Source organism: Amphibalanus amphitrite, unplaced genomic scaffold (genome assembly GCF_019059575.1).
Source record: "Amphibalanus amphitrite isolate SeventyFive unplaced genomic scaffold, NRLGWU_Aamphi_draft 000454F_arrow, whole genome shotgun sequence".
NCBI lineage: Eukaryota > Metazoa > Arthropoda > Thecostraca > Balanomorpha > Balanidae > Amphibalanus > Amphibalanus amphitrite.
This window is the reverse complement of record NW_024881948.1, coordinates 318,898-336,240: the sequence shown is the minus strand read 5'-3', so window position 1 is coordinate 336,240 and position 17,343 is coordinate 318,898. Positions and strand designations below refer to the sequence as shown.

The 17,343-nt window shown below is 50.2% G+C and overlaps 1 protein-coding gene across 5 annotated transcripts in view; it reads left to right on the top strand.

Moving 5' to 3' along the window:
- LOC122391787 (sodium channel protein para-like) overlaps positions 1 to 17,343 on the top strand; it is a 93,997-nt gene that overhangs the window by 37,790 nt on the left and 38,864 nt on the right. For all 5 annotated transcript variants that reach the window (XM_043386033.1, XM_043386030.1, XM_043386032.1 and 2 more), the window contains 6 exons: positions 2,589 to 2,658; positions 3,012 to 3,156; positions 3,539 to 3,721; positions 4,153 to 4,380; positions 12,213 to 12,614; positions 17,057 to 17,162. In XM_043386033.1, the coding sequence (XP_043241968.1) occupies positions 2,589 to 2,658; positions 3,012 to 3,156; positions 3,539 to 3,721; positions 4,153 to 4,380; positions 12,213 to 12,614; positions 17,057 to 17,162 (1,134 nt within the window). The remainder of the gene's footprint in view (positions 1 to 2,588; positions 2,659 to 3,011; positions 3,157 to 3,538; positions 3,722 to 4,152; positions 4,381 to 12,212; positions 12,615 to 17,056; positions 17,163 to 17,343) is intronic.

Here is a 17,343-nt window from a genome sequence, read left to right as displayed (position 1 = left end):
CGATGGGTGCCGTTCATATTGGTGGCGCCGAGACCCTGTGCCTGCGTGCCGACGGCGTGGTTTATGGACTGGCAGTTGATCTGCGGGCGGCTGATAGGGCCCGACACACGCCGCGTGTAGGTACTGCACACACAGAGGACAGAGAGGACGAATGGGGCGCGATCGAGTGGCGCTATCAGCGCGGGCAAACTGACACACAGCTGGACGCCCGACCGGAGGCCTGTGCCGTGAATGCCTGGCCGGCTGGAATGGAACCGTTACGGCACGAAGGAATGCCGCAGATGGTAGCAATAGTCCTTTCGGGAACATTTTGTTTGTATAAAAAGTGTTATGCTATGAGTGTATTGTGTATCATTCATCTCGACTCCTGACGGATAGCTTTCATTCCTAACAAAGCAGTCATTGATAGGTAAGTACGTACTCAGTCGAGACAAATGGAGAGGTGCGGTCACAACCCTTTCTCGGGGAGAGTTAGACGTATACACTCAAAACAGTCAAGGTGTGCGAGAGTTCACACCAGTTCGTATTGGGTTGAATCTTGATATACCACAGATGTGTCACCCTTTTACTGGTATATTTAGGCATGCTTCGGTTTCCTAGCTTTAATTAACACCACAGGTGTTTCCATTGTTACCGTAGACCTCTGCTGACTGACACTGATTCAGACTTCAGGCAGTGCCGAGCTGCTCATCTGACAAGGACAAACCTCTGTCACCCGAGGTCATATCTTTGTCAGTTCAAGGTCAAAACGTGTGCAGCTGAGGTCTAACCTCTATCAGAGTCAAGGTCAGACTGTTAGGGTCAGATCTCCGCCACTTGAAGTCATATCTTCGATCAAGGACAGACATCCGTCAGCCGAGGTCATCCCTCTGACAGCTGAGGTCATCCCTCAGACAGCTGAGGTCATCCCTCAGACAGCTGAGGTCATCCCTCTGACAGCTGAGGTCAATTGTTCGTCAAGATCAGAGCTCATCCCTCCATCCTCTGAGTTTATACGTCCGTCACCTGGGTATATGTAATTCATAACACCTTCGTCAGCTGAAGTTATCTGACAGCTGAGGCCATCCCTCTGATGGCTGAGGTCATACCGCAGTCAGTTCAAGGTCAGAGTCTGTCCTCTGAGCTCAGACGTCCGTCAGCTGAGGTCAGGACAGACCACTGCTCGGGTGACCTGTGTGCTGGCGTGGCTCCCTGTACGGTGTTATGTGGGTCACTGGGTCGGTGCGCCCGCTGAAGTCGGGCGGTCCCGAGTTCATCTCGGATCGATCGACCGAGCTCCCACGTCTGCCGGGCCGCGGCGGCGGGACGGTCATGCAGGGCCCGACCGAGACCTGCCGCGGCGGCGGACGGGTGAGTCGACTGCAAGACCTGCCGCCTCCATATACGGCCCGAGTCGGCTGAGACCTCCATACATGGACTGAGTCGATTGAGACAATCCACACACGGCGCGAGTCGACTGACACCTGCCACACCCGTATAAAGCCCGAGTAGGCTGAGGCCCGGGACCTGCCGCCTCCATACACAGGCTGAGTCGAGTGAGATATCTGCCGCCTCCATACACGACCTGAGAGCTGCCGCCATCAGCCCCCAGCGTCGATAGAGACCCGATCGAGCTGGCTTAGGCCCTCTTTTTAGGACTCTCGATCATCTGTTATGATTTATTCTAAATCCTATTGCTTTTATTTGTCGCTTGCTCAGATTGATGTTGTATTTTTAACGTATGCTCTTAAATAAATTTAGACGGTCCCAGAAATGAAAGCGTTGTCGCTCATCGTACTTACATAAAACAAAATGTTTACTGGCGGATAGTCAGGGATGTAAATATCATTTATTTATTTGTTTAATGACAAGCAGCATAAACCATCACAGTGGTGTTATCTTGTCCAAACATTGCGACATGAGCGGGCTCGGTTTGACGTATTTGAGTGGGTCGGGATTTATTTGGTGTTGCAAGTGCACTGCAATTCAGGCAATTGCCCCTTATTGCGCAAACCGATTGTTGGAATCGCTCGACATCGATTTCTTGCATTGCAACGCCGCATCCCCGAGCCATATTGACCAAAGTGAGCACGTAAAGACAGCAATAGCTACCACGGAGCCATCATGTAGCTTGGTATTTTTAGCGATTTCCCCATTCGTGGTGCACTGTATGCGATTGAATGGAGAATTATAAGAATACCATTATCACAAGAACCATATCATCAAGATACAATATTGTCAGTGTTGAAGTAATGCTGGTATCAACGAACTTTTCAGGAACACGGGTTGGTATCTACATATCCGCCTTCCGCCTTCTGCTGATGTTTTGTGTAGTCCCATCCTCTGCTGACTGCTAACTTCTGATGTGCCACCCTCTGCTACATAATGTTGTCCAATGTATCACCGACGCCATCTGCACTCTGCTGACTGCTGATGTTGTCCCAGTCCAGCCCTCTGTTCATGTCCTGCAATCGAAGTGTATATATGGGCGTGTTTTGTTCCAAATTCTAGTGAATTTTACTAATTTTACGTGACCCTGGGCAGGAGTTAGGCACAATATTACATCATAAACATGCCACAGGTTAACACAACTGCGTCTGTTCCTGCAGAGAACTGGTTGAAGGATCCCAACAGCAGTATGGGAGACTACACGCTGTGCGGAAACTCGTCGGGTGCAAGGTGAGGGACCGCTTAGCGCTGCGGGCAGTCGCAGAGGGCAGTCGCGGCGGCTCAGATATACGGCCTTGCTCGGAACAGTAAGGCTGTCTGACTGCTCACCGCAGGCAGATGTCGATTGTGAGACGTGTGGCCAAGCTGTGCTGTTTTTGGTGAGAAGTGTCATCACGCTGTGCTGTTTGTGGTGAGAAGTGTTGTCACGCTGCGCTGTTTGTGGTGAGAAGTGTTGTCACGCTGCGCTGTTTGTGGTGAGAAGTGTTGTCACGCTGCGCTGTTTGTGGTGATCCGAGCTGCCCTCCTCTATGAGTGGAGTCCGAATACTCGCCGTTGCTGAAGGTCCTCTTTCTGTGTTTCAGTAAATGTCCTGCTGGCTACACGTGTATGGAAGGGTTTGGTCCCAACCCCAACTATGGCTACACGACGTTCGACACGTTCGGATACGCCATGCTAGCCTCGTTTCGACTGCTGACTCAGGACTACTGGGAGAACCTCTACCAGCTGGTCAGTATTTGCAGCGAAGGTGGAACGCTCGAACAGCTGCTTGGCTAGGATTGCACGGTATTGTGTGTAGTCGTTCATTGGCTGGTTGACACCCGAGTAGATTAGTAGATGCAGCAGCAGCAGCTATCTACGATGACTATCACCTTCCTCTAGTCACATACTTCTCTATATACAGACTTCTCTATATAGAGAAGTCTGTGCTCTAGTCAATCGGAATAACGGCCGAGAATGCACATTACAGAGTTATAGAGCTTCTGTCTGTTGTCAGTTTCAATGCAGGTTCCACCTCACAAAATGCTGTACACGCAAGCTCCGATTAATGTCATCTGTCATCACACCTTTCATTGTGTCTCTCGGTATGTGATTGACTGTGTGTCTGCAGGTTCTGAGGACGGCGGGCCCCATGCACCTGGTGTTCTTCATCGTCGTCATCTTCATGAACTCGTACTACTTGCTGAACTTGATCCTGGCCATTGTCGCCATGTCGTACGACCAGTTGGAGCGCAGGGCGGCCGACGAGCGTGCTGCCGAGGAGGCAGCCATGGCCGAGCGCGAGAGGCTCGAGGTAACGGCACGACACAGGGCACAGGGGTCAGGTCAGGGGTCAGCAGTGGCACACGGATATCAGCCCGGATATGTGGGCATCATTCAAACTTGCTATTGTGCGTTTGTGATGCTCAGAGCTAGCGAGTGGTCAAATCGAATTCCGGTAAGTACATCAGATAATTTTAGAATCATTTTAGTCATTTGCCTTTTGCTCGACAATCTGGGAGTCAGGTGCTCACTGCTCAGTCATTCACAGTAGACCAATTAAGATAATGCTGCATTTGGTGTGACAATCCTATGCCGTGCTTCCGGAGACCTTAATTGATGAAGACTCACCCTCTGCTAAGTACCGCTGTCATCCAAATCACCCCACACCTGACCCGGCACTGCGTCTGTCCTACCGGCCGACCCATGACCCTCCCTCCCCACCTGCCGCTGTCGCCTCCACAGGACGCCAAGGCCGAGCGCCTGGAGAACCGGGCGGCGCGCGGCAAAGGCGACGGTGAGAGCGTGGGTCGCTCGCCATCACAGCACTCGTGCCGCAGCGATGAGCTCTTCGTCGGCCAGGAGAAGGAGCGAGCCAACACGCGCGAGCGCATGAGCATCAAGTCCGAGCTGGGCATCACGGACGCGTTAGGCGACCAGAAGCCACGCGCCAACGGCAAAATCGCGCGCAAGGTGAGAGCCTCTGAGACGGCCGGCCGGTGGCGGGGTTGAGTTTGGCTTTGCTGGGGGACTGGGAATGTGGAAATGGGAATGGTGTATTGATTTTGCTTTTGCAGAGTTCACAGGGTCACCGAGTGTGGTTGCTTTACTTCACACTCTGCTTAAACGGAAAAGTTAGTGTGAGATTACGGAAGTTGGATACCTGCTCAATAGCATGGGATCTTTTCTCTACCATGATAACTTGCATCAAAAAACATATATAGTTGTGAAGCTATTGGGATAAAGACAGACCAATAGATTATAGACAGTATGATAAAAAGTTAATGAATCCCTTAAGCAATCTCTAGAAAGTACCTATTTACAGTATTTATTTCTATTTTTGTCTCAGTTAAAAAGCATAACTGATTTGCGTTAGGTATGGTTTGTCTTCAATCTTCATGTTTCTTAACATTTTCTTTCGTGCTATGTTCGTAAATAATTATCAATTGTACTTAACGAAAATTGCTTTAAATGCTGTTTTAATGCCTCAACTTCGTTTCTATAAAATGTTTATGTATTTTAATGTTTTGCACGCATCTGCAATCTAAAAATAAAATTAAAATGCATTTTTTTAATAAGACTACCCAAAGTTCCTTTTTGTTGTAAGCGTGAGTGTATTTTCGGCAAGCATTCTGGCTTGCAATTTGTTAACACCACCATTCAGCACTCTCTTTTATTATTACGTTTAGTTAATTCGAGCAATATTGGGATATTTTTGGAAGACAATGAATCGCCATGCATCGTCACTTACATATTGCCTCTTCACTAGGACAAATAGCACTTAACTACTTGAAAAAGGCTGAGAAAATCTAATGTTATTCCTCTATAAAGAGACATTTTGATTTTACCGTTGAGCGGAGAGAATCTGAAACATTTCTTGTCATCAGAACGGGGGTAATATCCACATGTTGTATTTGCTATTCTTGTCAAAAACATTTATTTATTATAATCGGCTAATGACTACAATTTTTAGACGTAAGTTGCTAGAAGATGCAAGGATATGTAACAGCAATACAAATTATTAGAGATAGACTGCAATCAACTTCAACTGCAATCGGTACCTAATTATTGCATTATTGATTTGTTCAACACCGACCGGAAGGTTTCATTCAGTCTTCCTCATAACACCCATACAAATTTACCAGTATTTGGGCTATTTTGTTCAGCTTAGCAACACTTTATGATAATATTTTTCTATAACGGAGGACCTGGAGGCCGCTTTCGTTACTGGTACTGCCATGTGAACTTTTCCTTGCAGCACAAGCCACGCGGCTGAACTAAGTAACGTGTTAAATGGCTCAGAGGACAGGTATGTGGCACGCGTTTGGCTGTGTCGACCGTAGGCGCTCGACTCGAGTACCATAGCTGGCATACCTAGAGAGTGAGAGAGAGAGAGCAGATCAGAGCAGGTAGCCGGCGTGCGCCCGCTCCGCCGGCAGTAGAGACCTGTCGCCCCGACGCAGGAGCTCTTGTGCCTCCTCTTTCGTCGACGTAGTTCAGATATAGGAGCGGTGTCAATGGCTTAGGGCTTCGAGAGAAAGAAAGAAGCCAGTTTAGCTGAATTGCTGACTAGTGACGCTAGAACGGTGGATAACCTGAGCTCTTTTCAGGTAGATAACGACCCTTCTATTTCAGCCATGTTTTCTGGTGCCACTTCGGTATGCGCTAATGTAATGTTGGTCGGTGTGTAGTTACTAGAGCAGTGTAGATCAGGGTCACCTCTAGCCTTTCTCTTAGCCAATCGCCTGGTGCCAGCTCTCAAAGTGGTGATGGTGAACCCTTTAGAACTGAAAACTATCTATCTATCCGTAGACGCACGGACTGCATGACCTATACCAGCTTGAACATCTCCTCGTGGTGGGGCTTAGCACCGCGCCCTTTTCATAGACAAAGTGAAGAAAACGACTTTTGCCACGGAGCGCCTTGTAATACAAATCTGCTCTTTATGACGTAGAAAAGGTTAGAGGTGTAGCCTTTTTTGCTCTCTGTTGTACATATTAGGTACTGATGTTCCATTATAACATCCGTCCAGACTTCAGCATTAGCATTTAAGAGCATTGAAGAGAAAAGTGAAAAAGGATACCTACCTATATTAAATGATCGACTATGTTTTTATTCAACGCTGGAATATTTACATGCATGTTTACGGATTTCATTTTCAACGAGATACTAATCGTAGCTTTATGAAATGTAATATTTTTATTCGTACAGAAGTTAACATTCTTAGAATTGCGGTGCAATATAAATGTGGTCAACTTTCTTTTTCTCAGAATGACAAACAATTACCGAGCTAAACCAGCAAACATGCTATCACTACTGTCCATAACAAGCAACCCAAGTTTGTCAACAAGTCAACAAGCTATAAAATATACATCTGGCTTTTTTTCCTCTGTTACATTGTACTTTCTGACTTCTCTGTCGGTAAATTTACTATATTGTCGATGAATCACGTAGAAGCATTTAAATATTCATATTTTTCAGATCTGATTTTGTTCACTTAAATGGCTTAAACTTCGGGCAGCCAGTCTGTAATATTTTATCAACATTTTCGATTTATTTTCTGACATTTTGTAAGGTGCAGAAAAAGTTGGCTGTAATGAAAAACGAGTTTATTACGTGACTTTGGTCTTTTATGCGAAATTGAACGTATATATTATTGCTTTAAAATCACTCAATTGATTTAAGTGACCATTTGGGCTTCAATGATAAGGGTTTAGCGTTGACTCTTCACGTCGCATTTCAAATGTTTTTATGTTTTTGCCGGCTCTAAATATATCCCAAGTAAATAGCTGATGTTGAACTAGATATCATTTGTTGACAGAAGTGACTTATTTAGGACCTCTGACAACGATAATGCTTCTGCCCTCCACTTCGGTCTAGTGCGGGAAGGTCAGCTCTTCTCCCGTTTCAGTGCCGTGTGATGTTCTATAGCTCATCCGTCACAGTCCGTGCGTCTACATACAGACTGAACTACGAGTGCGACAAAATTATCGAATCGTATTCATTCCCAGTTTGATTTTCGCTTCTCCTAACAACGGATTGAACACGAATTAGCGTAATGATAGGCCATGTTATCGGTGGTGTAATCTAGTCAGTGGCGTAGACAGGGGGGGGGGCCATGGGGGCCATGGCCCCCCCTTTCCGCCCAGCCGCCCAAATGGCGCCCCAATCAGCGCCGACTAGGCTGATGCCGTTTTACAGAGGGATAAAAAGTGATGTGCAGGCAGGGATCGAACTCAATATCTCTTTGGGGGCTGCCTGGACACCCCAATGTTCTCCAGGGCACCCCAAATAGGACCTGAGCCCCCCAATGTTGAAGGGCGCCCCTCTGGAAACCATAATATTCCGAACCCCCAGGGTCGCTGGCGCCCCTGAAGAGCCGCTGGCACCCACCTGAACGGTCCGAAACAGTCGCCCCATTAAAGGTTGATGGCGCCCCTCCAGAGCATCCGGCGCACCTCTGAAGCTCCCCCAATCAACCCCATCCAAGATCGATGGCGCCCCGTGAAACCACTGGCGCCCCTCTAAAGCACCGGCGTGCTTCTGAAGATCCCAGTCGTCCTCATCCGAGGTCGCTGGCGCCCCTCAAAAGTCCCTGGCGCCCATCTAAACGGAGATTACAGCTGGCCCATCTTAAGGTCGATGGCAACTCTCTGAAACCAATGGCGCCTTTCTAGAATACCCGGCGCCCCTCTGAAAATCACATTCGCCCCATCCGAGACAACACCCCTTGAGACTACAGTCGCCCCACCCAAGCTCAAGGTGCCCCTCCAGAGCGTCCGGCGCCCTGCTGAAGGCAACAGTGGCCCCATCCATGCCCAATGGCGCACTCAACGCCCTTCTAAAGATCACAGTCGCCCCATCAATCCGAGGTCGCTGGCGCCCCTCAACAGCCATTGGCGTCCACCTGAACCGGGACTTCAGTCGGCCCATCTTAGATCAATGGCGCCCCTCTGAAACCACTGGTGCCCCTCTGAAAATCCCAGTCGGACCATCCAAGATCAATGGCGCCCCTCCAGAAAGTCCGACGCCCTACTGAAGGCAGCGGTGACCCCATTCAAGCATTGCACCCCTCTAGAGCACCCGGTGCCCTTCTGAAGATCACATTTGCCCTATCCGAGGTATTCGGCGCCCTACAGTAGTCACTGACGAGTGACGCCCATCTGAATGGAGACTTCAGTCGCCCCGCCCCATTCAAGATCGATAGCGCCCCCCTCCTGAAATCACTGACGCTAGGCAATTATTTGACAATGGGGCTTTCTCATCGACACCTAGGGCCCTTTTCAAGATGCTGCAGCCAGGCGGCGCTGAGCTGGGCTAGGATGTGCCAAGCGTTTCTTATAAGGCAGCCTCGTTAGTGCCACCCCCTCGTTGCGATACCGCCCCTCAATGCGACGCCGCCCCTACACCGACCACCGTACAATGCCACCCCTCAATGCAAGTGGTGCCCCTCGGCGCAGTGCCGCTATTATTGCGATGCTGCCCCCGCCTAGCAGTGCGGTGCCGCCCTCAGCGTTCGCGTTTTTTTCTAATTGAACTTGCTGGGGGTGTTTGAACACCCACTTCAAACTCAGCTTGTGGGCCACGTCGAGACAAGCAGTATAGGCGGCGTTCGAAAGAGCGCCAAAAACTATTACAAAACTACTTAGATCATTTTTAGGGTTAGGTCGAACTGGTGGAAGGTCAGATCGCCAGAGACAACCGAAAATCAAATTTCGCCGATTTTAACATTTTCGACAAAGCGGCGCACAGGATTCAGAAAGAGATTGAGCTACAGCGCCGCAGCAAAGCGCATTCGATAGCTCTTTCTTCTTAATCATCTCAGATTTGACCAACGGTAAACGTTTTAGCCTCAAAATCAGGGCTGCGGAGTCGGAGTCGGAGTCGGAGTCGGAGTCGGTCGGAGTCGACAGTTGTGGTTGGAGTCGGAGTCGGAGTCGATTTTAGAAACCCGAGCCGGAGTCGGAGTCGGAGTCACCGAAAATCTGTCGACTCCGCAGCCCTGCTAGGTCTGCGGAGTCGGAGTCGGGAGTTGGAGTCGGTCGGAGTCGACAATTCTGCCCGGAGTCGGAGTTGGAGTCGGAGCTGGTTTTTGAAAGCTGGAGTCGGAGTCGGAGTCGCCGAAAATCCATCGACTCCGCAGCCCTGCTCAAAATATACGCTTTCGCGGAGGACGTTTATCTTTAATACCTTTTGGCTCAGACCGGCACGAGATTAGTTTAACCGGCATCGCGTTCCATTTTTTCCAGACGAGTTAAATGAACTAGAATTTGACATTAAAAGGGCATTTTGAGAATTTGACCTAATGTGAAGGTCATCACCTAACTGGGAAACATCATATTGCATATTAGTCGATCCGTATCGTCGAGAAGGAAAATAATTATACCTTTAAGGTGTTTCATTGCTCTACCATATATCTATCAAAAATTATTGTCCAAGAAGTTAAGAACATCTGGGGACCTTTCATGACCTGAGATGACCTCAGTAATATAAAAGTGGTAACATCACGAGTGAAAAGTGACCTTACCTCAGAAAAAGTTTAAAGGCTCGCTATAGCTACACCGACTGAAGGATCACTTTTGAAACTTTCAGACATTGATAAGACTAACAATATGTATAAAATGTTCATCTCGGTCATTTTTGTCAGGTCATTTTTTTAGACTTCTCCATTACCTGTAAGTCAATGGAAGCAAATTGAAATGCGCCTCTTTTGGACGAATGTCGTTCAAAACCCTCTCAAACATCGGTTCATAGATAAAAATAACACACAGAATCGGATAAATGCACCTGTGACCCTTCTGTGTGCCCTCAGGTCATGAACGGTCACCAGCAGGTTTTTGGCTATAACTTTTGATAGTGACGTGCTAGAGCGGTGAAAACACGTCAGATGTGTTCAGCTCGACGATACGGATCGACTGATATGCAGCATGACCCTTTCCGGTCAGGTCATGACCTTGACCTGAGGTCAAATTGTCAAAATGACCTTTCAAGGTCAACGTATAGTTTATTCGACGCGTCTTGACGAGAGGAACACGATGCCGACAAAATTAATGTCGCTGTCTGGAGTCAAAAGTTGTTGCAGAAAAACGTTTTTAATAAAAACTGCTATTTTTAGTTTTCCTCTCTGGAGGCTAAACCATTGACCTGAGGTCAAATCTGAGAGCAACATTCAGAAAGGTCTTAAAAGAGCTATCGAATGCGCTTTCCCGCGACGCTGTAGCTCGATTGGTTCCCGAGTAAGCCGTTGGAAGTTTCCAAAATTGCTGAAGTGGACTAAATTTCAAATTTGATGACCTCTGGTGACCTGACCTTTGACCTGACCTAAAAATTGAGCGAAATGCTTCCGTCATTATTTTTTTTACGGTTTTTTATTGCCACTTACCGCGTGTCGCTACGTGGCCCAGGAGCCGAGTTAGATGGGGGCGTGGAAACGTCCCCCCCCCCCCCAGGCACGACACGGAAAACACAGGCCACCAGCACGGCGCGGGTTAAATAATAGGTAATGGAGAGGTCGCAAAATTTACCTGCCCCTCAATGTAAATATTTGCCGTGGGGTTACGCAAGGCGAATGTTCAGTGAGATCAGCAGGTTTCTATACCTAGCGCTGATTCAAAGTCGATCATGCACACTCACATCATCAAAGGTCGTCTTCTATACTACGTCGGCCGAAGAAATTCGCATAGATGCGTATCTTGAGAATAAAACTAGCTGACAATGGCGCCCCTCTCAAGAGAAAAAGTCGCCCCCTCGAGCACCATGGCCCCCCCTTTCGCTGATTTCTGGCTACGCCACTGAATCTAGTTTAATCATTACGGATGCATAGCAAAGAGCTACATACTGGCTTGCATGAGTATACTCGTATAAGGTGTTCGGAGAACAAATATGACTTTACTGGTGCAAAATTTGCTGTGCACTCTTCATGCTGGTATCATATATGCGACTTCGAATCTTTATATGATCCTAACGGTTCAATGTAACATAAAACACACATATAGGTATTGCACAGCTGACATGATAAAATATGTAATACATGACATTCATTTTTAGTTAATGACATACCCATCTAAAGAAAATTTATGCACACTTCGCCATACAATGCCATACTGATCTATCGTTTATGAGTATGTGTCGGGCTGGTGTCAACTGTAAATGCAATGCTTTTAAACTTTCTTTTCATGAATTTAACAACCGTAAACCTTTGAACTTCATATGCAATTTTTACATGATGCATGCAAATTTAATTTAACATATAGTCATTGCCTATTACAAAAGTGAGTCAATTCAAAATTAAATATCGGATATGTGTATTTGTTTTGCAGTGTCGATGTTAAAGTCAGCTCACCTGGTCAATGCTTGTGTTTCTAAACGTTGCTGTGCTTTATGGGGATCTATCATAACATTACCGTGCGCTCTCTATGCGTGTATGCGCGTTTGAGTGTCCCTGTGCGTCTGTGCGTGTGCGCGCCCCGTACCGTGTGCCCTTCACCACAGACGGACAGCGCTGCAGCCGCTCTCACGTGCCGCGCGCAGTACGCACCCACGCGCCGCCGCGCAGCGCGGCGCGCCGTCCCGGTGTCGCCCGCTGCCGCACCCAGCGCCGCCTGTGTCTCTCTGCCGCTCTGTGCCCCACTCACTCGCTCACCAACTCACCCGCTCACCCACTCACCCACTCACCCGCCCCGCGCGGCCGCCGTGACCGGGCGCGTCTCCACGCTGAGCTGAGAGCACTCCGCGCCTCCGCGCCGCCTCTCGTGTGTGTGCTGCGCCGGCGCGGCCGTCACCGGCGCCGGCCGCCACTGTTGCAGGGGAGTCTGAGCCTGCCCGGCTCCCCATTCAACCTGCGGCGCGGCTCGCGCGGCAGTCACCAGCTCACCTGGCGCGCCGCCAACGGCCGCAAGATGGGCGACCGAAAGCCGCTCGTGCTGTCCACCTACATGGACGCGCAGGAGCACCTGCCGTACGCGGACGACTCGGCGGCCGTGACGCCCATGTCCGAGGAGAACGGTACGATGGTGCTGCCCGTGTACCAGCAGCAGCCGTCCAGCCTGCTGGCCGGCTCGCGGCACGGCTCCTACACGTCGCACGGCTCGCGGCGCTCCTACAACTCGCACGGCGACCTGCTCAATGGAAGAGGCCTTACCAAGGAGTCGCAGCTGCGCTCGCGGCGCGCGCCGCCCGCCGACGCCGCCGAGATGCAGCCCGACTGCGTGAGTACGGCCGCCGAGGCGCCGCGCATGCCCAGCTCAGTCGTAGACGTGCATGGGTCAGGGCGGCGCGGCTGCTGCCCGCTCACCATCTCTCCCGACCGACTGTCATGCGAGCTGTTTCGTCTCTTTCTCTCTGTACCTCTCTTTTACTTCTGTCTTGCCACGGCTGTCGCGACTGACGGCGCGCTAGCTTGGCCCGCCCGAGCCTGGCTAGTCCCTCCCGCAGGCATGCCCCCGGCTGTTGATAGCTACCAGCAGACAGCGCTGGTGGCTGCTACCGCTCCGGTGACTGGCGCCGCGGGCTCACCCTGCCGCCCGCCTCTCCCGGACGCCGGCGGACAGCCGCTGGCCGCAGCGCCGGCGTCCGCCTCCTACCGTTCCTGTCCCGCCTCCCGGCACCGGCTGCTGACCGAGCGCACCGCCTCCTTCTCCAAGGTGCGCGCCGGCAGCGGGGCCATCGGCGCCGCCACCCACGGTAGCGATGAGGTGATAGACAACATTATCCGAGAGGTGTTCGGCCATGAGCTGCAGTTTCAGTATGCTGATGCCGAGCCGGCGCGGGTGAGTATGGCTGCGGCAGCCGGCCGCGCCGCCGACGGCCGCGCCCACCTGCCGACCTACACCTGTGTGCAGTGCCGCACCCGCCCGCTTGGCGGCCGCACCGACCGACCGCCGGCTTGTTGGCCGCTTCGCCTGGCCTCTGCAGGGCGCTGTGTGTGCCCCCACACGACATACTCATGCGCCGCCTCTGTCTAGCTCCCCTCTCCGCCTCTCTCTGCCGTCCTGACGCCGGGTGAGGCGGTGGCCGTGCGGTGACGGGAGCCCTCTGCCGCAGACCTCTGACCCGGGCCCGCTGCGGCCGCCGGCGCCGCCGGTGCCGCCCCGCCGCAGTCGCTTGGCAGCAGTAAGTACGGCGCCCGCTATCGACCGAGGCAGTGCCGCCCGAGCACCAGTGTCCGCCGGCGCAGTGTGAGGCTGCAGCGGCCCGCTGCTCTGTGGCCCGTACCTGTGGCCGCGCCCAGCTGACCTGAGAAAGCAGACCGGTCTGATCGAGCCCGCCCAGCTGACCTCAGACCTGTACCCGGTCCGATCGAGCCCGCCTAGCTCCTGGCGGCGGCCACCTCGGGCTGCGGCTGATCGGCGTCATCGGACCGTGCCCGAAATAGCACCGCCGCTGGACCGGCGGCGGTAGGCCATCGACCGGCCACCGCCGACCGGCCCACCCCTGCCCCGGGCACCCAAACACCCCTCCATCGGCCGACCGACCCGAGCCCCCGGACACCCAAACGGAAACACCCCTCCATCGGCCAGCCTCTCCCCCGCGGGCACCCAAACAGCAACACCCTCCCCCGGCCGGCCTCTGCCCCCGGGCTCCCAAACACCCCTTCACGGCAGTCCCCCGCCCCAGGCACCCAAACAGAAGCGCCCCTCCTCGGCCGTCACTTTGCCCCAAGGCACCCAAGCATCCCTCCCCGGCCGACAGGCTAGCTCAACTCAGTATTGTCTAAAGATCGACCGCAACGCATCGCTGCCCACTGGCACGCCGCACATCGGTGCTCAACTCAGCTCAGCCGAGACGAAAATCGTCTATCGCCTTACTTATGCTCTATCCGTACATATTTGAATGACTTCGGTTTTCAAAACAGCACTCTGGCAACCAGCTTAAGACACTTCGAAGACAATGGGGTTATGAAACGTTCGCCAACCGAACTCCCAAAGCTATGAAATTATAAAGCTAATATCGTTGGCCTACATTCCGGGCGCCGTTTGGAAGGGCTGGTCAGAAAGCCCTTCAGCACTCACATGGTCGACTTACGCCGTTCCAACACAACCATAGCATTGCTGGGAGCGACCAATCATCGGCAGAAGAAGTCCCGATTTCGCTATGCTATCCACCCACGCTTGTCCACCATTGGGCCCTCGGGAGTCGCTTATCCGAAGGATTGTTTACCTACATAAGTGCATCATGGTCACAGACTGGCCAGCTTATATTTTGCACGTCGCGTATGTTGGAAGCATGACCCGTAGCCCTTTGCTTACAGCTCCGGTCGACCTCACTTGGCTTAGCTTTCAGCGGAAAGCTTTTGGCTCTTGCATGATGAATACTATGCTTTTCAGCTTTTTTATATTCATCTAGAGTGATGCCGCATGCTATCATAATAGACGCATGCTATGTAATTATGGACGCATGCATCCCAGTCGCTGTCAGAGGCCAGAGATAGTGGATAGTTTTGTTCTGTTATATCTGAGAATAAATCTTCAACTTATGTCATCCCCAGTCGATCGTAGCGACTGGGGATATTGGGATTTGAAAAACACTTTATGAATGTCGTTGATTTATGTGTATGTGGCTGGCATGATTTCAACCATTCGGTTGTTAGATGTAGTCTTAGAATATTTTTGTAAAGTTGCTTTACCCTGAGTTTTTTACGCCCTTTTTGTTGATCCTTTAACCTGCGCCCTGGTGGGGTCTGTTTATAACGCGACCTGGTGGGGGGGGGGGCTATTTTTTGCCCCCCCTCGTATCTCCGAAACTACTGGACGGATCCGCAAAATTCAAACGGCGTTCGAAAGGCCTGTCAAATTTGTCGAGGGAAACCAAATTTCATTGACCTCGGGGTCACCGATGACGTCACAGGTCAGGTCAAAGATGAAATGTTTCACCGTTCACGGGTCTTCTAGGGAATGCGCTATAACGCCGAGAAAAACGCATTTTGTCGAGAATCAGCGGTAGGGCGTCAGTTGCCTAGTAGATATGTTGCTATTAGAGGTCACTGGCAATACCAGGTCAGGTCACAGGTCAGGTCACCAAGGGTCACAGGTCAGGTCACATGAGCCCAACTTTACTAAGGTTGTGTGATACATGTTTTATGGCCAATTTTTCATTTCCAACACAATGGTGTTGGTTATAAGACTATCAGGTACGGCTTAAGTCACTTTCTGGTGAAGTTCAGGTCAAGGTCAGGTCAATGTCAGGCCAAAAAAGGTCAAATTTTAAAGTTGATAGTTTTGAATAAAATGGGTATTGATTCGATGCAGCTCGTCACGGGGAGTCTAATGGTGGTCTTTGTTTTGCGCTACGGGGTCTAGAATTGCTAAAAATTGAATTTAAAAAATTTGACTTCATCAATTTTGAACAGTTTTTTCGCTATAACTTCGCCAAAAAAAGAGGTATCAATCTCAAATTTGGTATGTGGATTGACGGCGGTAAGGACTATCACATATATTCCGGTTTTTGCGAAATTCAAAAAACTTTTTGGATTTTTCGATAATTATATTCAAAAAATCTATTTTTTGATTTTTGGGGGTCAAAATCCAAAAATTTCAAAAATCCGAGATAGCAGTTTTGTAGCCCTGTCCAATCTACAGCTTTTATGTCCTTATCATTTTTCTGTATTCGCAAAGCTATAGGCCTGACAGCTCTTCCCGCGAAACCCTTTTTTGGGTCGAAAACGGCAGAACATGACGTCACTCTGACGTCATTTCCGGCCAACCTATCATAGCCTTTGGAAAAATTTTTGGTCACAATGTGTAAAATTGATGTCCGGGAGGGTACTGAACGTTTGGTGACGATCGGCGGAGCGGTTCTGGAGATATAGCGAAAAGTCTGGAGGGGGGGCAAAAAATAGCCCCCCCCCACCAGGTCGCGGGTTAACTTTAACAAACCCTTATGCATTTAACAAACCGTTATGCTTGGTTTAAATCATTTCAAAGCACGAATCAGTAGCAGCAGTCGGCGCTCTAAATTTCGTCAAAAAGAATAGCAAAAATAAATCAATTTAGCTGGCTGGGAAACGAGGATGCGGGAACTTGGAAGACGCTTTTTACTATGCCATTTTGGACAACTAGACATGAAGATTGAAGATTCCTACATTCAATATGCAATCAGCTTTCACCATAGCGTGGGGCGCTTTTGTTTGATGTCTGGCATGAGGAGGCGTTTCGAATGCTTTATGTGTAATATTTCCTGTTGTTAGTGTGACCATCGGTATGCAATTACTCTAATTGAACTAGTGTAAGTTTGCTTCGAAAAGGATATCACAACTTTTGCATGTAGCATATTTAGGTTTGCCTTTTGAAGTAGTTGGATATCAAACATCTTCATTCTACGCGATGTGTAGCAGGGTCAATTTGAATACGCGAATAATCGCAGATCTTGTCTAAAATGATGCACATGTAAATAACGTTAAGCATGCATAAGTCGCCCTTGTGTTCACCGATTCATTAAAAGTTTTCCGATTTCGATCATCTTTTTAATAAATAAGGAATGTATACTCAACTCAGCGCTCATAATAATACTCGGTTCCTTTCATCTTACTGAACGACTGACTTTGACTGACGTGCTGCGTAGTTTGGTAGTTGTAGCCGCTGGCGTTTGCTCCCTCTCGAGCTCCGTGGATAGACGGATGAACTGACGGACTCCCCGTCCTCCCCGTCCGCAGGACACACCGGCCACGGACCTGCAGGCGAGGACGCGGCCCGTTGAGAACCCCAACCCGTTCGTGGAGCCGGTGCAGACGCAGCCGACCGACTCCGTCGATATGAAAGGTGGGCGCAGGCTTGCGATTACTCGGGATCGGCGCCGTCTTTCAGTATATCGGCGCAGCCGGCCGACTCCGTCCCTTTACGACAGGCCGACCCAATCTCGGAATTCGATATTCATTTGCCTTTTGTGGATTTCTCTGAGCTTAACATTACATTTGATAAATTAGATTTATGGAAGAACCTT